General features: G+C 38.2%; 1 protein-coding gene across 5 annotated transcripts in view; it reads left to right on the forward strand.

The window, feature by feature from the left end:
• The window catches only part of sema3d (semaphorin 3D), a 374,840-nt gene that overhangs the window by 306,533 nt on the left and 46,436 nt on the right, over window positions 1-21,871 (forward strand). For all 5 annotated transcript variants that reach the window (XM_062981839.1, XM_062981837.1, XM_062981840.1 and 2 more), the window contains 3 exons: window positions 4,911-5,025; window positions 6,620-6,689; window positions 9,649-9,793. In XM_062981839.1, coding sequence (XP_062837909.1) covers window positions 4,911-5,025; window positions 6,620-6,689; window positions 9,649-9,793 — 330 coding nt within the window. The remainder of the gene's footprint in view (window positions 1-4,910; window positions 5,026-6,619; window positions 6,690-9,648; window positions 9,794-21,871) is intronic.

Here is a 21,871-nt window from a genome sequence, read left to right on the forward strand (position 1 = left end):
ACTACCTGGAGAGATTTAGATTCCCCAGGATTCAGGGCCTTTGCAAGGAGTAGGGCTAATTAAGATGGATTACTTCAAGAAACGTATTGATTCAAATGGATTACTCTTTGGTATTTAGCAGTAGATTCAGCCCAGGGTTAGGTTTTCAGTAAATGACTGGCTTGAGATCATGTGTTTCACCCCAGGAGGAAAAGGAAATGGTCATAGGCTGACACTTGGCACGAGGTAGACCCTTAGCAGGCTGCTCATTTCCAAACACAGCTCATTTAGGCTGGATCTACACTCCCCTATATCCCAGGATCTGATCCCAGATTATTTTCTTTGAACTGAATTATATGAGTCTACACTGCCAGGTAGTCTGGGATACACAGATAATCTTGGATACACAGATAATCTGGGACCAGATCCTGGTATATAGGGCAGTGTAGATCCAGCCTTAAACAGGCTATTGGTCAAATAGAATGACTCTTATTTAACCACATTTTCTGGGTCTTGTTAAATAATGGTTGGTCATCAGGAAAATGATTGGCCTAACAACACAAGCAAAAGACTTTGAAACAGTTGAAAAACAACTCACTAATGCCTTGAAAGATCTCTCCAGCTACTACAAAGATAACCACTTGAAGCCTAACCCACAAGTGTGTGCCTTCCACCTATGTAATTGTGAAGCCAACAGGAAACTGAAAGTTACCTGGGAAGGCAGGGCTCTAACACTATTACCATCCTAAATATCTTGGTGACACCTTAGATCGAACACTAACATATAGGAAACACTGCATGAACACTAAGCACACTGGCAGCACATGTGATGCAGACCCAAAATTAATAAGAACATCAGCCCTGGCCTTGTGTTACTCAACTGCTGAGTACGCCTGTCCTGTCTGGCACAAGTCTGTCCATGTGAAGCAGGTGAATATAGCACTGAACGAAACATGCAGAATAATCACAGGATGCCTTAAACTTATACCTGTTGATAAACTCTACAAACTAGCTGGCATTGCCCCCCCCCCCCGATATACAACAGGAAATGGCTGCTAACTCTCTGAGAAATAAGGTTGACCACTGTGAAAGCCATCCACTGCATGACTATTAGCCTCCTCCCACCAGACTCAAATCAAGGAAGGGCTTCATGAGAACCACCACTCCTCTTGATGTTCCTCCAACAACAGCAAGGGTGTCCCTCTGGGCAGCTAAACCAGCAATCCCAACTGGATGGCCCCCCATGAGGGTCTGCCTCCAGGGGCAAATCAAGAATGGGCAACTTGGAAGTCCCTGAATAGACACAGAAGCGGAGTGGGAAGATCAAAAGACAACCTGGCAAGATGGCACTACCTGGAGGAATCCTCCATCTTGTGTGACTGTGGAGCAGAACAAACAACTCCTCATTTGTATGCTTGCCCATAATGTCCCGCCTCATGCACGGAGGAGGAATTGTTTAAAACTACGGACAGTGCGGTCGCTGTTGTCCGCTTTTGGTCTAAAACTATTTCGCTGCTTGTGATTCCTTTATTTTTATCACTTTTAAACTTATTTATTATGCAATGCTTTTTGACACAAAATAAATAAAGGAAAAAGAAAATAATTTCAATAGTCTTAGAAAAATTGTCAGATGAGGTTCACATCCCTAAGGTCTTCATAAGTCAGAAACAACTTGAAGATTGACAACAACAATGATGTGGGGCTCACAGAAAACCTTTACTAGTCTTTCAAAGCTGTAGATGTCATGTCATTGTCACTAACAAAGGGTATCCTGTTGAGAGCCCAGGTCTGGTAAACAAATTCTTAATGCAGCAAAGAAACGAGTGAGACTAGTGTTCCTCATACTTACCATTTTACATCATTTTATCTGTAGCAAAATTTGAACATGAAAGATTGCAGTTAGGTACTTGATATTGAAATTCATAATAACATTCTCATACATTCAGCTGTTATAAATTCAATGTGCCAAGTTACAGTTGCCACATTTTAAAAAAACATTTTTTTCACAGGGTCTTTTTTATTTGCTTATATTGCAGATGGGAAAAACTGGGAAAACTACTTATTGACTATACAAGATAAAAATTTTGGTTGCTCTCTTGGTTAGAGCCTATCATTTTTTTCATATGCAGGATATAAAAAATTGAGATTTAATCAGCTCAGATATGGGAAACAGCAACACTGATAGATGTATGCATCCCTATTAGAAACACAAGAGGGATTTCCAGGAAAAGAAAGGCAATTAAAATTAAAGGTGAATTTTTAAAAGATACTCTGGTGACTTTGTAATGTAATCCCCCCCCCCCCCCCCCCGCCCCAAGAATCAAATTCTGTTCGTGAAGTTGATTCTTACTGTTGGCATACTATTTTTGCAGATTCCACTATACTTTGCAGAAGTAAAAAGTAACAATGGATACACAGTTTACTTGGCTTCAAGTTAGTACTTTTGACAATCTTGTGACAAATCTCTTAGAGATGCGAGTCTGACTGCAATGGAAAACAACAAGGACATGACAGATTCTGTGAGAGTATTAAACAACTTTTTGGGGTAGATATACATTAATGAAAGCTATTTGAAAGGAGCAAATATTGACACTGACAGTACATTGGCGAAGGTCTGTCAATTACCACTTCCTGAGAGTTGCCTGCATTAGCCTGATTTAAGCAAAACAACAGTGTTGTGGTACCTTAGACTTTACACAGTTATTTTGGTATATGTTCTCATGTTCGTGACATTTTGATGTATCTGTGACAGTTACTGCTGTCAATAAGAAATGTGACTGAGAATATGCTATCCATTATATCCAAGTTTTTTAAAATGTCCTTTTCCTGTGTGCCTGTCATTTGATAATATTTCTTTCATATTTTAGTATATTTATTGGTACTACATAATGACCCTGAAGTTATCAGAATATGAATGACACTCACTTGTCTCTTCCTTTGTAAAATACAATATAATATGATGAAGGATTTCTCATGGATTCATAAGTTATACCTTACTTATTTATGTCATTGAGCTTTAAGGCTTAAAGAGTACTTGGCTAAGGTAAACAGTGTTGTAAATGTTGTGTATAGACATAAGAACAAATGTTTTATCCATTTTTCTCTTCACTTTGAGAAAGTCACAAAATCTTCACAGTTCAAAGATGATTCTGTACCAAAAATGCACATCTTGCACACACAAAAAAACCATTTTCTTGCACAGAAAACAGTTTCTATATAGAAAAGTTGTTGTCTGTGCAAATGCATTTTGAAAGAAATTTTGTTTTCTTTATAGATTAGAAATGTTGTTTTTTTGCACTGAGAATGTGTGGGTTTTTCTGTGCAGAATTTTTTTCTGCAGAGAAAATGTCATTTTCATTTATTGAATACTATATGCATTTTTTCCATTCAGAGTAAGACTGGAATTCTGAAGATTTTCACCTCTGTAGGATTAGTCTCATCACGGTTTTCTACCACTAGAAGATAAATCCTGCCATTTATCTATGCTTGACTTCTCCCTCATCATTAAGAATGGAAATAATAATAATAACTTTATTCTTATACCCCGCCCCATCTCCCCGAAGGGACTCGGGGCAGCTTACATGGGGCCATGCCCAGACATAACAATATAAAAGCGAACAATGCAATAAAACAAATCAATCAACAATAAAAACAACAGAATTGATAAAAACAGTCATAAAAGGTCAGCATACAAAATAGGTATTAAAAACATGAGTTGAATTCACAGATCTGGGCCAAAGTGCAAAATATGTCGAAGTCATCAGGGAGGGGTAGTTACCCAGCTGACGTAGTCATTAAAGTGCTAAGTGTAATACTGAGAAGGCATACCTATAGGTCTATGCTCAGTGGGCAAATAGGTCGAACCTACAAGGGTCAATCATTGAAAGCCTTCTGGAAGAGCCAGGTTTTCGGGCTCCTCCGAAAGGAGAGGAGGGTGAGGGCCTGCCTGATCTCCCTGGGGAGTGAGTTCCAAAGCCGGGGGGCCACGACGGAGAAGGCCCTCTCCCTCGTCCCCACCAACTGCGACTGCGAGGGTGGTGGAAGCGAGAGGAGGGCCTCCCCCGACGAGCGAAGAGATCATGCGGGTTCATAGGGGGAGATGCAGTCTCTAAGGTAGGTGGGTCCCAAACCATTTAGGGTTTTGTAGGTGATAACCTGCACCTTGAATTGGGCTTGGAAAATAAACGGCAGCCAATGGAGCTCCTTGAACAGTGGCGTTGAACGTGCCCTGTAGTTTGCTCCAGTTAGGAACCTGGCTGCCGAACGTTGTTCCAAAGTCTTCTTGGAAAATATAGTGCTACCTAATTCTAGCAGCAAGCAAGATTTCCTAAAGCAGCAGTGGAAGATTTGCATGAGCAGGAAGAGACAGCAGGTGTTGAGGCAGTTGGGGACACTGATGTGGGGGTAGTAACACCATATCTCTACAGGTGTACTTCCCAATCTGATTCCCAAACAACATGACTCACTGATTGCCCAAAATTTATGCTCACAGCTATTTTAAATCTCCAAGTATGACATGTATTCTCTTTGTTCTGTCACCATCACAGGCTCACTTGGTCAGGACATGACAGAGAGTTTCTCAGTGTCTGTTTCAGGGAATGCCCCCTTTCTTTCCTCTTACTGGAAGGCTGGTTTTAATGCACAAGTGGGAAGGGTGGTATTTTATTTTGTTTTGGATGTTTTAGTTGTCTTTTAAAATTCTTCTAAAATTCTTCTAAAATGATTTTTAAATGTTTGTAAACCAATTTTAATTGTTTTAAGATTTCATTGCAAATATTTTAATTGATTGTGTTTGAAGGTAATGTCAAGTCCTGTTTTGGGAGAAAAGTGCCATACAAAATTTAAAAATAATTAATTAAATAAATAGTTGCTTTGATAAATATATTCCTTCTATTCAGCAGAAACTAAATATTTACTTTCTTTTCAATCAGAATGACATGGGAGGTCAACGTAGCCTGATAAACAAGTGGACCACATTCCTGAAAGCAAGACTAGTTTGCTCAATTCCTGGCCCAGAGGGAGCAGATACACATTTTGATGAACTGCGTAAGTTGTTTTATGCTTTGATTATTGTCTTTTGGGTTATAATTCGAGAAGAGGAGAAAAAAATATGGGCTTTTAATCTGCTTTCCAAAGTTGCTGGAGAAATAATGTAAGAGATCTTTCATAATTGAATCACAAAAAATATGCAGAAGAAAATGAAGTGTAATGCAAATTTTGAGTAGCACAGCATTTTTACTATATATGTATGTGCATGCACACACACACACAAACACACACATTATAAGCAGGTTATTGTTTCCTAAAACATTCCTAAAGAATTGGAATTCTAGTTTTCTCTTATATATGGAAGTCTCCACCTGTATCTGAAATTATAAAGATCAGAAATAGGCTTACCTAACGGAATTCTGTTAATGGACATTGGTGTTGTGGTGAATCATTATGAGTCATGCAAGTGTTGCTTAATGGGGAACATGGCTTGGCATAGATTTTTATGTCACATACAAATTACCAACTCATCCAAAATCTTTTTCAGCCCAAAGATAAAGGAAACAGCTTGGAGTTTAAAATAGCTCTGAGTCATGTAATGGTAGCTAAAATGCTATATCTTAAATATATTTAACATATTATGAGTTATGCTTGTACTCTTGTTTCCAAACATAACTACATAGTCCCTTTTGGACTTTGAAATATGACTTCTTCTTCAGAAAGATATTGAAAGAAAGACTACAATCATTGGATTATTTTTATATTTATTCTGTTTCTGAAGCTGGCAGAAGATGTATCTGTGCACTTCCTGAGGAATTGAGCTATATTCATATAGCCTAAAAGTGCAGCCCCCAGAGCTATATTTGGGTCCACCAGGACCCTCAGGAGTCATTTTTTCTCAAGATTTTCCCCAAAATGTGTCCCAGAATCCAAGAATGCCCCAAAGTTTGAAGAGAATGCTCTCTAGAAGGAGCTTGAGTGGAAATAAATAATTTCTTTTTTGTTTGTTTGTAGAGTAGGTACAATTTGGAGTGTGGGTCTCCAAGGTCTCCTGCCAGACATTGATATAGGCCAATATATGTCTGGTGTGTAACATTTTATTGATTTTTTTTGACAGGGCTTTTACAATGAGAGACAACATGGTTTTATGTTTCAGTTAGGACTTTGGTAGACCAGGATTCAAATCACTCTTCAACCATTGAAGCCCACTGGGTGACCTTGAACAAATCTCACTCTCTTATCAAAGGACTCTTCTCTCAATCAATCTTGCCAAGCAAATACCATGATAAAACAGAGTTGACTTGAAGATACACAACATTATTATGCATTTGAAACAAGAACAAACTTGTGGGATTGAGCATACATTTTTTACCTTGACACATGCTACAGATGATGTGAGACAGACACACAAACCTACTGTGTGCACATAATTTAAAGTTATATGTATGGCGAAATGGGACTGATAATGAAGATATGCTAGTAATTATGGATGGAGAATATTTAATATCTATGCACAAACAACATCATGCAAAACTAAAGAAAAAGTGCTATGGGTTTCTTTTCATGAGTGGAGCAACATATTACAGATAGAGAAAAATATGACTAAAGATGTATTATCTTAACTTTAAAAACAACCTATTCTCAATTGCAGAGGATATATTTCTACTTCCCACACGAGATGAAAGAAATCCTATGGTGTATGGCGTCTTCACCACTACAAGGTACATTTAAGGCTTTGCGTGTCAGTCTATCTGAAAGTCAAAAACCAAGCGTCTTGAATAACCCTGTCTGGGCTGTGCTACAACACTAGCCCCCAGATTGTATTACTATAAATATTATTTTACCTTTTTACAGAGGACAGAGTAGACAGAGAAGCAATGCCTTTCTCAGTGCCACCTAGTGAGAACCAATTGGTGTAGTGACTGTAGCATTCAGTTTAGATGTGGGAGATCAAGGTTCACATCCAGTCCTCAGATAGGAAGCTCACTGTGTGGGCATGGGCAAAGTACGTATTCCTAACTTAACATACCTCACAGGCATGTTTTGAAGCTCAAAGTCAATTCTGAACTCCACAGGGGAAAGGCAAGTTACAAATAGAGCATATGGCCAACTTCCAAGCACAGCATTCTGTTTAGCATTTCAAACCAGTTTACACACTGGATCCCTTCTGTTCTTTTTTTATGATCTCAACTAGGCATTGCACAAACCAATATGCCATTACTTCAGTACAGTTCACCAAAGTTCATAAAAATCTTTTGAAGCTGAATGAGATTTTTAAATAGCTTAGTAGACTTTTACTTTAAATCATCTGTAACCAACATGATTTGATGGATGACCCCATTGAGATGAATCTTGATGGGAGGCACAGGCCTGTTGCAGTTTTCTTCTCTTATGGGTAATGGTCATGTAGGAGTGGTAGGTATAATATAAGTGATGGATTTGATTCCTGTTTAATCATCGTCTTTATTTTTAGGGTCCATTCTATTGTTTGCAAAGTAGAGCAGCTAGAATAGAGGGACTATGATAACGGGATGGAAGAAGAGTGTTTATCTCTGGGCCCTGTTACAGCCCAGCCACCTACTTGATCCCTTTTTCACCCAAATACCACACAGATCAACAACAACAATAAGTTTATTAAGAAAAGGGTATCTAATATTAAAAGATTTTCAAAATTCAAGTACCAGCAAAACCCAGTATGCAAAAGCAATTTCAAAGTTACTGTGATGGCATGCCCAAGCCTTTGGGAAAACTATGGTGTTTGGCTTTACTTGGGGACTATCTGTATACATTCTATTAAGATCAAGACCTTTAAAATACAGAGGCACTTTAGGAAAGGTGAAAGTTAAACAAAATAAATTTACTGAAAACAGGAAGAACAAAGGGCTAACTCCACCCAGGACTATTGTAAAATAGCTTAAAACAATGCATTACAAAGGAAGATTTTGTTAATTGCAGACATCTTTCTGGGATTCTGGAAAGTATTTTGCCTCTGATGCAAAGTGATGGACTTAATCTTGTACTTTGCGAAACTTGGGCTGACCACAAGCTTCTGTTGTCTCTGGGACTGATGGTATGTGAAGAGTTTGTATGTGCTAAGAATGCCTGTTTGAATTGCTAGGGCCTAAGATTTCCAGACAGTATATAGGCCTCAACCTCTGTAGCTCTACTGTAGAAAGAAAAGTGGGCCTAGCAAGAAAGCTCTGTGCAGGCAGATGGACTGACTGGCCTCGGGGGGGGGGGGGGGGGGGGTTAAGCTCCACCCAAAAACTAATACAAATGGAGGCATATACACTATTGGGGGACCTAAACAGAGGGGACTGAAGCAAAGGAGAGGAACGGCAGAGCCAAGACTTCACAGTTACATCCATGAGCTAGATTTCAAGGAGCTTAACAAAAAGCAATGACCAACTTTGAATATGAATTCCAAAAATCACCAAAGGCAAAAGAAAGAAACTGTATATCACCAGCAGTAAAAAGATCTACCAACCAAAAGGTTGCCCATTTGAAGACCAGGTTGGGGTGAGCACCCGAACATTAGCCCAACTCACTGTTTACCTAAGCAGTTCAAAAACAGCTTAGAGCTGTAAGTAGAGAAATCAGGTACTGCTAATAAGCGGGGGAGGTATTTTACGGCACCATAAAGAAAAGACCAGAAATGACGGTGACCAGATGGAAGGTCTGTTTCTCCGACAACAGATCTACCCAAAACATTCCCATCATCTTGAAAAACTTTTGCTTTCTCCCACAGATTTACTTACTTAGGTGATCCCTCGTAGTTCGAGGATGATGGTCCTCCATTTCTTTGAAGACGCCTGTGTGTGTTTTTTTTTAAAAGTGTGGAGGTCGGTGCACAGCCGGTCAACACACAGTCTTCACAGATTGAGGTCTCAGCAGTGGTGTGATTAACACAATGAGAGTGGCTTCTCAATCTGTTGCAGCCTTCTTCCGCCTTCACAGCCGTTGTAACATGTACCATGTTATCCTCCGCCTGCTCCACCGTTGAGGTCTTTGGGTCTTCGGATTGTTCTTGGTCTGGATCCTCCCCTGTGGCCACTCCTGGGAGTGTGTGACTCCCGTGGTTGTGCTCGCAGGTTCATTGGAACACACATACAATATATTATATTACTAGTATAGCACAATATAAGCACTATATAAGTACTAAATATTATTATATTGTACTATATGACTATATTGCAATATTATTAGTAATATTGCATGTAATATAAATATACAATTACAACAGTGTATTATTATTATATATATTTTCCCAGATGGTTCGCTTCTATCTTTCTTTTACATTTCTCCACAAAGGGGAAAATATGAGAGAACACTGAAGTAGCTGAAGATAGCAGGAAAACTAACAGTTATGCTATACATATTGCTCTGCTGCTTCTTATCATGGTTTCTTCATGCATTTTTGTTAAGGGATTCTTGTTAAAGATGAACAAATCAGCCTTGAAACAGATTCATCCATAAATCTATCTCATCCTTCTTATGTTTTCTTTTTTCTAAATACTGTTAATCTGTAGGGAAATCTGAAAGATCAAACTTAATCAGAATTCACAGTTTGTATGCCTTGAGCATTTCTACATTAAATCTAAAAAGCATTTAATTCAGTTCTGTATTGGAATGATTAGGTCTGCACTGAACTTGCTCAATGATGTGCTTCTCTCCTCCTAGCTCTGTGTTCAAGGGCTCGGCAATTTGTGTGTACAGCATGGTTGACATTCGAGCAGTTTTCAATGGACATTATGCCCATAAGGAGAGTGCCGACCATCGCTGGGTCCAATATGATGGACGAATACCATACCCTAGGCCTGGTACGGTAGGTGTCCTCTCTTTGCCACAGTTTGTCCCTCTGTGTAAAATGTTTTCCGTAACTGTTTTATTTTGCTGAATGAATAGCATGCAGTTTCTTTCTGGGAAGTTTTAAATTATCTCTTTTCAGCTTTTCCTTGTGTTGACAGGTCTTGTTCCTGCACAACTTAAAAAAATATTTGTATAAAAATGTCTTCCACTTCTTTGAGATAGCAATTGCCAAACTATTTCCTGCTTATCTCCCAAGTGCTGATATTCTTCTGGTCTTTAGCTGCATTTCTGTGAGGCAATGACAATTGCTCCTGAGACATCAGCAACTCATTTGATGGCCTAATGCTTTATTTGTGAAACATTAATTTATAACTATAGATACCATATATTTTTCCATTTTGATTTTATTATCTCTCTTTATCATACAGTCTGAATCTCCATTCTTTGGTGATCTGAAAGACTAAAATCTGCAAAAACTGAAACTTTTGTTGCCAAACACCTACTTCTTCCTTTGGGAAAGAAGGCTCCTTACATGTCAGTGCCTGTTGAGTTTTCTACCAGGAGCCAGGCTCCACCTCTGTCAGAAATCTGGTGAGGAAAGATAAGAGGGGAAAGGGTGGGAGGATTTTGGTTGCTGCAGCTCTACACAAACAAGACACCTGTAAATAGATGTCCCAGACATCTCCATGTCTCTCTGCATCTTTAACCTTATAGCTGTGGTGGGACTAGAAAGTTAATGTGGCTCTGGCCATATAGCCTATTGGCACTTCACTCAGCTACTGTAGCCCTCATAACTGTTAAATCCAAGCAGTTCAGCCTGCCATCAGCTGCTGAGTGAGACCCCAGATGGTGGTCTTGCTTGATCCATTTAGACATTCCCCTCCCTTCCCATCTGTGATGGCTAGATGTGCTAGCAACCAAAGAAGTGTTGGGACTTCTTTTTACAGGATTTTTGTCTGCAGGAACTGGAGTCTTTAACCCCACCCCTTTCCCCTCTTATTATCCCTCTGTCAGATAACTGGACATGTAACTAAGTCTCCTTCCCCCATTCACTATATATACAATATGTATTGGAATATGCAAATACAGGTTTTGGATATGTGGTTGTGTATCTACATATCTATATATACATAATGTATATAAACCCAAAATACTTCTGATCCCAAGCATTTCAGAGAATGGATATTCAACTTTAGCTGCAATTATTACATTTGACCCTTTCCAGGTTTACATTTTCTTGCCAGTCACATGGGCATTTGTATCCCCTATGGTCTTCTCAACAGAAAGTGAAATTCAGAAAGTCAGAGCCTCTTTTTACCACCTTGGCTGGTGTTGCTGTCTTTCAGGAAGCGATGACAAGGGCTTCAATCTCTTGCCAAAATGTCACATTTCTCTCAAGAAAATGATTGGGGGGGGGGGGGGGGGGATACAAATGTCTCTGTGACTGGTAAGAAAGTGATAGCATTCATGTGAATGTCTCTTTGACAGTAATGGATGTTGTTAAGATAATCCTTCAACATGAGTGTTGGGATGTTTCTAGGTCTTCCTCATTGGGAATGCAACAATACAATTATTGCTGGAGCTTGTAGCCCATTCCAGAGCCTTTGCTATGAAACTCCCTTACCAATCTGACTTGGGATAATCATGGAAAACCTTAGGAAGTCACAATAGGACAGTGACAGTAGTGCCATTTATGCATAATGATTTGTTTATGAATTATCAAGACAGGATATTTTTTTACTACATATGACATCTCTAGTGAGCATGGAAAATTGCTATTAGATTGCCATCCTAAACATATTGCTTGCGACTTCCTTTTATTTTAGCATGCATAATTTAAAATAAAACTTTAGGATAACATTGACTGCTTGAATTTCCCTCTTCTTCTTCCTCTATCCCCTCTTTTCTTTGCTGTCATCTTGGCAGCTGGGTAAATAATTTTCAAAAAATGTTCATTGAACTTCAAGAAGTAATCCAGAAACATAGAAACAATTCCACTGAAACATATTCAGTACTGCTGCAATTGTAAATTATAAGCGGTAGAAAGTGATGTGATGGGACACCTACTGCTCCACATACCTGATATGAATGATTCCCTTCCCTCTGCTATTTACAGCATTTTTGAAATGATGTGTGTGTTACAACATTAAAAGATTCATGAAAATTGACAGATGAATTTACTTAGCCTGTGATTACGAGCAACGGCAATGCTTTCCTAACAGATATGGCATCCAATCGTCTTCTTTGGTGATAGTTATTATTTAGCTTCCATGACAGATGTTTCAGGATGGATTACAATTCCATAGCACACAATAAAAGTGGAGGTATTTATGGACATTTATCTAATTCCTAAAGGATTATACAGAATGTGTGTATGTGAGAGGAAGACAAATGGATATACATATACACAATGACAGAGGGAGAAGGATGCAGAGATACAACTATAGTAGAGTCTCACTTATCCAAACTAAATGGGCCGGCAGAACCTTGGATAAGCGAATATCTTGGATAATAAGGAGAGATTAAGGAAAAGCCTATTAAACATCAAATTAGGTTATGATTTTACAAATTAAGCACCAAAGCATCATGTTATAGGCCCGGGCTGTGGCGTAGGCTGGAGAGCAAGCCAGCTGCAACCAGCTGCAATGAATCACTCTGACCAGGAGGTCATGAGTTCGAGGCCCGCTCGGAGCCTATGTTTGTCTTGTCTTTGTTCTGTGTTAAAAGGCATTGAATGTTTGCCTATATGTGTAATGTGATCCGCCCTGAGTCCCCTTCGGGGTGAGAAGGGCAGAATATAAATGCTGTAAATAAATAAATAAATAAATAAATAAATAAATAATACAACAAATTTGATAGAAAAAGTAGTTCAATACGCAGTAATGTTATGTTGTAATTACTGTATGTATGAATTTAGCACCAAAATATCATGATATATTGAAAAATGGCTTGGATAATCCAGAAACTTGGATAAGCGAGGCTTGGATAAGTGAGACTCTACTGTACTTATGAAATAACATTTTATGGCATTCCAAAAATTAAAACAATATTGCATCAAGTGAGAACACACAAGGCAGAAAATGCCTCCTTGAGTTATTTTCTCGAGCAACTGGTAATATACTAAGTACAACAAGCAAATGTGCTGTGAAATGTCTTAATTGCCAAAGATGCAGTTTGTTTCCTTGAGGCATTTTAACTCTCTTTTCCACAGAAGCAACAGATTTTACCATTCTGTTCTGCTGACTTTATCGTCTAAGTAAACAATGCCACTTTGTGCATGTGCAAAAGGAGATTACACTGATATTGAAATGGTTGACAACATATTTCTTCTGGCACTCTTGTGTCAGAGAGAAACTCTTACTTTACAAGACCTGCTACAGTTTATGTGTTGCCCAATGATGTGACTGCACAACTTTCTCTGCAATTGCATGCGCCCTCTGGTGTTAATGTCAGGAGCCATTTCTGATGGAAAGCACTGTGTAGAGCAGTGTAACATTTAGGGTCCATGGATCCTAACATAAGCAGCCTCGTATTTCAGTAAAATGTATCCCTTTCTTTCCAGGGCAAAACCCTGTAGAAAAATAAATTTTAAAAACTAATATGCATAATAATAAGGATCTCGCGCTAATGTATCAACAAGTTTTATTAATTGACTAATTCTGCAAATTGAAATGGGAGTCAAACTGAATGTAAAGCACGTTTGACAGATATTTTAATTGAAGATGTGGATTTCAGTGCATATTCCGATTTATAATGGGCCCTTGGTATCTTCTGTGGCTTGGTTCCAGAACCCACCATGCATACCAAAATATGTGGATATTCAGGTCCCATTATGCACAATGACATAGTAAAATGGCATTCCTTATATAAAATTTCAGAATGAAGAATTCATGGATATGGACAAGTTACTGTATATCTATCACTCTTTTCTAATTCTTACACAAATCTGCATAAGTTAATGAATTGATAGAAATGAACAAGAGAAGATCCATAATAATAATTGCCATCACTACTAAAAACAACATCTGCATTGTAAATCTAATCTGTTAGATTATTAATTATACTGTAATTGTGTTAAGTGTATTTTATATCCCATCTTTTTAAATGAAAGATCCAGTGAGTTTACAGCATGAATTAAAACAGAAAACAACTAAAATCCTACATATAAATAAACTATTATATTTAATCTAAACTATAATTAAAAGTTGTGAAGATATTTTAAAATGTGACAAGAATTATGAGAAAAATACAACACCGCCCATTTTAACTCCCTTTTTAGGAGCCAATCCAAAAATGATACCTTTATTACAGTCAACAAACTGTAAGACAATGCAATACATCTTACACACTTATAGAAAGAAGTGTACACACACTATATTGGAAAACATAAACAGGCCATCTTGGGATACTACAAAATGATATAATTAAAAACAGGGAAAGATGTAAAATGGTTTAAAATTGAGTACAGAACAGATACAATTAAAACCAAACAATTATATGAATGAAATGTAAATTAGAGCCATACAGTCAAATTGGTTGGACTAAAGCCTGCTTGAATGAAAATATTTTTTTCTGCCGGTGGAAAGAAAACACCCAAGGGACCAGTCTAGCTTTCTGTGGAAAGGTGTTCCACAACTAGATGGCAACCACCAAAAAGGTTCATCGCCTAATAACACAATCACCAATTTATATAGCTTCATTAGTGTACATAGCACTTCACATGATTGATTTACAATTGAACAGTTCCCCGTTCTCAGGCTTATAAAAGACAGGGCACACAAGGACAGGGTACAATTTTGGTATTGTGGCTGCTGTCCAAGTCACGCAAAATCATGCTTTAATTTTCAGCAGGATGTCTAATGATATGAAGATCATTTCCTTGTGGAAACATATCATTCACGTGGATGGATTAGGAAAGGGGTCATCAAGTAGAACCTTTCTTCTCCTCTCCATTAATTTTTATATTTCATGAGAATCTTCACAAAGTTTCTGATGCACTCACCTTCTGCATATCCTGTTTTGGTGAAATTATTCAGTTTCTTTTATTATTGTTGTTATTTCTCACATTTGTTCCCTGCCCTTCTCACCCCAAAGAGGACTCAGGGCAGGTTTACAGCAGGCAACAATTTGATGCCAACACATATACATCTGAAAATAAACAGATACAGTTAAAATCCATACAATTAAAAATCAATTATTAAAACACCAATCAAAATCACACAAATTCAAATTGTAGTCCAAGCCCTTATATCTCTCCAATACTCCTCTCTATCCTTTATGAGCCAGCAGGTGGAATAACTGATTATTCCACCCAAATAGACAAAAAAAGCAGCAAAAAATTACTTCCCACTCTTCTTCATTCCATCTGACTTTGTGGTTGCTCAGGCCTTTATTCCTAACATGTTGCTTTTTTGTGACTAATTGTGGCACTGCTTGAGTTCCTTCTATAGAGTTGTGTTTAGACATTTCCTTGATCTCTGTACTGCAACTGACCAGTTAAGAAAAATATTTCTTTGTTTGTTTTTGTTAAACAAACCTTCTCTTCATCCGCCCTTAACATGTTCTTCCATATGAATCATAACTAATTAAATAGCAGATTTTTCTGAACCCTGTTAATTATATTGCCTTTCATGCTTTCATCAACAAGCAATGCCAATACAAGGTCATTTAGTTAACATTTTTTTGATACCTGTATTTCTCAAAATTCTCTTTTTGGGTTTTTCTTTCTGTCAACAGCATAAATGTGTTGGAAGGAAAAACGATACAGCACATTTAAGGCAAACCCAAATGGATAGTGCATTGCAAATGTCAAACAAAGTTGCAGCTGATTCCAGAGACCACCTGAACTAACAGTTTGGCTCAGCATAGGATCAGACATCAGCCAGGACTGGCCAAGCCTGTTTTACAAAAATATTTCTCTTTGCAGGAAAAAAAGAGAAAGATTGGTCCTTGACCAGCTTGCTTCCTGACTGTTTTCTATGTGTGTGTAACTAGATCTCTAGTGACTAAAAATCAGCAGAGTTTAGAGCAGGCTCATCTTTCTTACATTCCTCTGAAGATTTCTTTAGGGTACCCTACATTTTCCGTAGAAAGGAAAAGCCGACTGCTTCTAAGAAGTCAGAAAGCAACTTTAAACATTCAGTATAAGCAAGCAAAGGTAAGCTATCCCTGCTCTGCATAATATGCTAAATGTGGGCAGTATATTTTTCCAGGCAAATATGTTCTGATACTTAGCAAATGAGACGGAACAATGCATCATAGATGTTTTCAATCCGACATGCAATTTTTGTATGCTGGAAAGTGCTGGCTTGTTTGTATAAACATGCATTTCAAAGTGTAGGAACCCACACCTACAACCTCTGAAGTTGTATAGTCCAGGAAAACATTTACTGTTAAACTCAATTAATACATAAACTGGGTCACAGTTTTGCTGTAGTCTAATGCCAAAGGCTGCCAGGGAACATTTGGAGCTGTAGGGCCCATGCAAGTAGTAGGGGTACCACCAAAGAACCCCAAGGCCTGGAGTCTCAAATTACCAAACTGCATCACTGCATGTAAAAATGTCCACTTGCAAAATATGTCAAGCATTCTTCAGAAAATTTCATTTATGTACAGATGGCATGGCTTTCGCTCTTTTGCTATACTGTCATTTTGGCACACATTGCCAGAAACATTCAAAATCTATGCCCACACATGAGGACAACATTTGAATTGAATTGGTCATTACAGATATGCTTAGATGTTTTTCTTCCCTGCATACTTGTGTAAATCAGAGCATGAGTTAGGATATCTTGATTATATATTCCGGCTTTTGAAAAGCTTGTGTGATCTGCATCCAATTTGGCCAGACGTTAAAAAAGAATCTGAAAAGGCACAGATGTATAGATAACATAAGGACTTGCCCATCTATTTCTAGGGCAACTGGCTTCACAGAGATTATTATGTTCTACTTGTTGTGTGTTAGTGGAGAACCTGCTTTTGAGATTATCATTCAGTGAACATACCTTAACTTGAGCTGCTTAATTACTCCAAGAGAAAGGAGAAAGTTCAGAGGACTGGCTGTTTTATCACTGGAAACTCTGTCAGACGCATGTCTGGTTTTATGACCATGTGTAATTAGTGATGGATTCTGGGCAGTTAGTGGTGACAAAACCACATCCCTAAAATCTTTCAGCAGTGGGGGAAAGTGTGGGTGTATTTTGGAATGCCATGGTGGCATAGGAATCTCCTAAAGCACTAGATGTGAACTCTGAAATGTCTATCATGGGAATGACTCATTATGAAGACCATCTACTCAACTCTTTTACATCAACTGTTCAGAATCAAAACAAGCAGTCAGCTATGTTGTGCATAGGGATATGTATGTGTGTTTGCATGTACACATGCATGCATACACATACCTCTTCGTTACCCATATATTTATGGGCTTTTAAATTGTTTACTATATATAATCTTGACTTGAAAAAAGTGCAAGATTAAAAAATCTTCTGTCTGTTTGTATGTTTTCAGCTCAATCATTGGCACTGATGGAGGAGTGACCTTCTGTGGCCAATATGTTCTCATCTCTTTTACAAATGCACACATATATGATTGATAGTAATGCATTATACAAATATAGAACTCTATCTACTTATCAAATCTTTAGAGAACATCATGTTAAATATCCATCTAAAAAGTTTGTGACAAATCATTCTTTGAATTTAGGATATTTTTAAATTGAATTTTGGAATATCTGTATTTTCATCTATATGCATAATAAGTTATCTTAGGGCCCTTCCAGATAGACTCAAAATGTGGGACCTGTCTTGTTTTTACCAAAGACGTCCAAATGATTCCACAGGTAAAAGTGAATTAATGCAGAACCATACCTTGAGTAGTTAGGAGAGGTGGGTTAAAACAACAACAATGACAATAATTATAATAATTGCCACCAAGCAAAGTCATTTTTATTTAAACCAGCATTCGATATTTAAGTGCTTGAAGGAAGTCTTTTTATAGGACCTTTTAATGAAGACATAGGAGAGAGCTTTCCCAGTAGCTTCTCCCAATCTATGGAGTTTTCTTCCACAAGAAGCGGCTTCTCTTTGCTCTCATGAAACTGCTGGGAGAGATCAAGTGGAGGCATGAAGTTTCAGAATGGTTTTCAAAGGCAACCCCATATAAAGCACATTACAATAATCCAGACACAATCTCATCAAAACACATTTTTTTCTATAAACAGTAACATACATCTTGCATAAAAGAAGCCTAATATATCCCTAGGGCTTTGCAATAAATAGAAGCATTCAATTTGTCATCTAAAACCCTTCATGTTATACTGAGGACACCTTTCCCTATTTATTCTTTCATGCTTTCCCTCTTGTTGTTTGTTTCATAATGAGAGGTTTAGAAGAGGAGGCAGCAAAAGCAGAAAGACAAATCACCCCACCCTCCCTTAATGCTGCATGAAACTTTCTGAATCCCACAGCTCAGAATTAAAGTTTCATGAGCCACTATTAGCAAGAAAAGGATGCCCTGTCCCCCTGCCAATAAGGGAGGAAAGGACACTAGTATTTGGTAATTGGACTTTGGATAGGATGTCACTTTGCTTTATCCAGCAGAGGCCATTATTTCCTCTGATGCAACATGAATCACTTTCACAGTACAAAGCATGCCTTCTCTATAATGTCATTCCACTGTTTGTCTCTGTGGTCAGGATTTGGCATTAGGCCATGAACATCAAGGGGCATTTGGGACTAGGAGGAGATTTCTAGTCTCACATCAGCTTCTGACATTTATTAGGACATGAACTCAGAATCCCCTGAGAGGGAGAAAAGGCAACTTGTTGGCTTTTGGTATTGCCACATAGACTCACACTATGTCATAGTTGTGACTTGGAAAGGATGCTTCAAAGTGCAGAAGTCACTCTGGGTGGAGAAAAATAGTTTTAACAGCTGGTACTTACTGACTAAAAACACAGTAGGTCCTTGGGTAGAAAATAAAGAAACTCTATATTCTGTTTCCCTACTTTGAATTAACTGTGAGACTGTTAATAGATGGCTGTCGAAACAGTTGAATTTGCCAGTTATAACAGTATAATTTATCCAAGCAGTTGTGCTTCCCTAGTCCAAAACTAGCTATGCATGCCATCAGTCCTGACCCCACAAATATGCCCCTATATTTCTGTGAGCAGAGAAATTGTATTTCCCCAGATGGAAAAGAAATTCTCAGTTTCACAGCAGCAGAGTTCACCATTAGCAATGGCACTGGCTGACGCTTTCCTTCTTTTCCTCCTTGCTTCATTCCTAAGTGCTGTTCTCAAAAAATGTAACTGCAAGGAGGAGCCACTCTGTTGGTAACATGGTCATTAGTTTACATCCTTCATGTACCATTGCAAGGTGAAGATGACACCCCATAATAGGAAATGGTGGGAAATATTTATGTCTCCTCTCCAGTTAATGAATATTTCTGAAATGTTGATTTTTAAGTCTCCTGTAATATCTCCACAGCTAGAACCATTGAAAGATGAAACATCTCGTGAAGTTTTCTTAAACTAAGGAGCTCTTGACAATCCAAGTGGTGGGTCAAGCAAATAATACTATGTCAAGGTTAAGAGGAAAAGAGAAGCACTTTTTGAGAAGCAAGAGATTGCTTGCAGAAGATTTTGTTTTGAAATAATCATTTCTTAAATTTCTTTACTTTGTGGCATGTACAGCTTGAACTGGTTTTGGTACTGTTACAGAATCAGATTTATTGTAGTGTGACATAAAACTGGGGGGACCAATTCAGGAATCTTAGCCCATCTTTCCATTTTAAACAAAAATTCTAAGAAAACATGACAGAAGGCACCAAAAGAGTTGAGAGGAATAGGTCAAGCTAGTCTTAACATGCCAGTAGCTGTCAACTGAATGTCTTCCATGTAAACATTCAATTGTTCAAATGGACAGTTTGTGGGTTTTTATCCTTCTCCCCCACATTCTGAACACACATATTCTTAGGAAAAGAAATGTCATGAATCTTAATGTAGTGAATAGTGGGAGCTCTCATCATGCAACCACTTTGCTGTTGTCAGTGCTGATGCAGTTGGATATATGAACTGAGGAATGGGAATAAAAATGGGTCTCTTCCATAGAAATGTCCATGAAGGAGAATAAGAATGGAAGGGTGAAAAGAAATCTGTAATCATAAAGCTTCCACTTAGTGATTTCAGAACCAGTTCAGCTGGTATTAATATTCCTACTGACAGTCTTGAAAGCATTACTCAATATCATCCATTCAATAGTTTTCTTCATCAATAAAAGAATTGGAACCATAAAAAATGTGGAGAGGGCAAGCACCAGTACCACCTCAATGGTCAGCCACTCCATCCGCCACCACCATTTTACCATCCAAGCATTCAAAAAGGTTAGATGTGGTGATGTGTTGAGGAGGGGAGAGAGGATGCTACTCTTATATTCTTCCAGGATGGACTAAGCTCTCACGTGGTACCTTTTTTATTTGACTTAAGATACAGTACATAAGTTGATTCATGCATAAGTAGGTTACACCTGTGCACTTAAATTACTTTGTTCTGCTTTTGGCAACATGTAAATCTTGTGAGTATTTTTCCATGGGCCTCACCCTAAGGACGTCTACTCCTGACGTAGAACCCTGTTAACCAACCTCTGAGGTTTCAGCAATGAGATAGTTTTGGTGGAATTAAATCCTCAGGCCCAAATCTCCACTTGGTGTGGCGGGGATACTTGAACCCATCAGCTAAAGGACAGTGATACTTCCTGTACAGTGTCATAGTTTTGACTGCATGTAGGTTTATAGTACCAAACAGTCTTGGTTAGAACAGGAATTGCAACCAGTTCCAGCTCAGAACAGGGAGATCCCATTTATAAAGTGATACTGATGAACATTCCATCCTGCCCATTTTGCAAAGCAACTGCACCTCTTAATCCATGGTTCTCTCTTTTTCATTCTCTGTAGGAGTGTGTGAAATGGCGGAAACTGGTTCTGTTTTTGTTCCGTTTTCATTTTGAATTTTAGATGCCCTCCATTCTGCTTTCGGAGATTAGGAGAAGGGACCATTCAGATTCTTTAATTCAGGATTCGAAGTTCCATTTCTGTTTTGAGAAGAATCTTCCAGAAAACGGAAGGGGAGCACCCAAAATTCAAAACTAAAACAGAATGAAAACAGAATGGATTTCTGCCGTTTCACGCACCCCTACCCTCCAGTATTCACAAAGCCCAATTCGTAAGTTTGAATGGTAAAACTGATTTGTCCCCAAACCAGTAATTGTGATTGCTCAATGCTATGGAATCATGACATTGTAGTTTGGTGAGGCACCAGCACTCTTTTGCAAAGAAGGCTTAAAAGCCTTGTAAAACTTACTACTTACAACTTCCATGATTTGATAGCATTGAGCCATGGCAGTTAAGGAGGAGTCAAACTGCATTAAACCTATTGTGTAGAGGCACACCTATATATTGGACATCCAAAGGTAGGATGCCTTTCCAATGCTTTTCTAGTTATAAGAAAATTGCCCAAACAAGGTTATGTACTCTGTTAATTCTTACAATAGAACTGATGATTCTCAAAATATGAAATTATTATCAGTATTGAATTTTTAAACTATAAGCCTATGCAGACAGATATTTGCTACAGCTGTAGAAATTTATCTCATTTCTTAATCCCTATCAGAAAAAGTTTCCTGACCTATCGAGTGTTGAATCTCTGCCTGTACTTTTGAGAAGTGGCGCCTTGCCATAGAATTACCTAAGCTCTTTTAGGCAACTCATACTGTCATCTGGGTATTGAAAATGGACACAAACAATGGAGAAGATTCGGCCTAGTTCCTGGCTTAGTATCTCACATGCATAATGTTCTCTAAAGACAGCCAAATCTTAAGTGCTGAAAATGGTCCAAAACCCTGAGTCCCTAACTAAATTTAAGTTCGCAATAACTGCCAAATGGCATATTTGGTATTGTAAGAATGTACTCAAAGATTATTACTTCTGGTTTCTGTTTAAAAGATGTCACACAGGGAATCTGCGAGCCTAAAAGAAGCATCTTAAACACATTATAAATTGTCCATTTGTTAGATATCAGAGGCTCCTCTTTCACAGA

This window comes from Anolis carolinensis, chromosome 5 (assembly GCF_035594765.1).
Source record: "Anolis carolinensis isolate JA03-04 chromosome 5, rAnoCar3.1.pri, whole genome shotgun sequence".
NCBI lineage: Eukaryota > Metazoa > Chordata > Lepidosauria > Squamata > Dactyloidae > Anolis > Anolis carolinensis.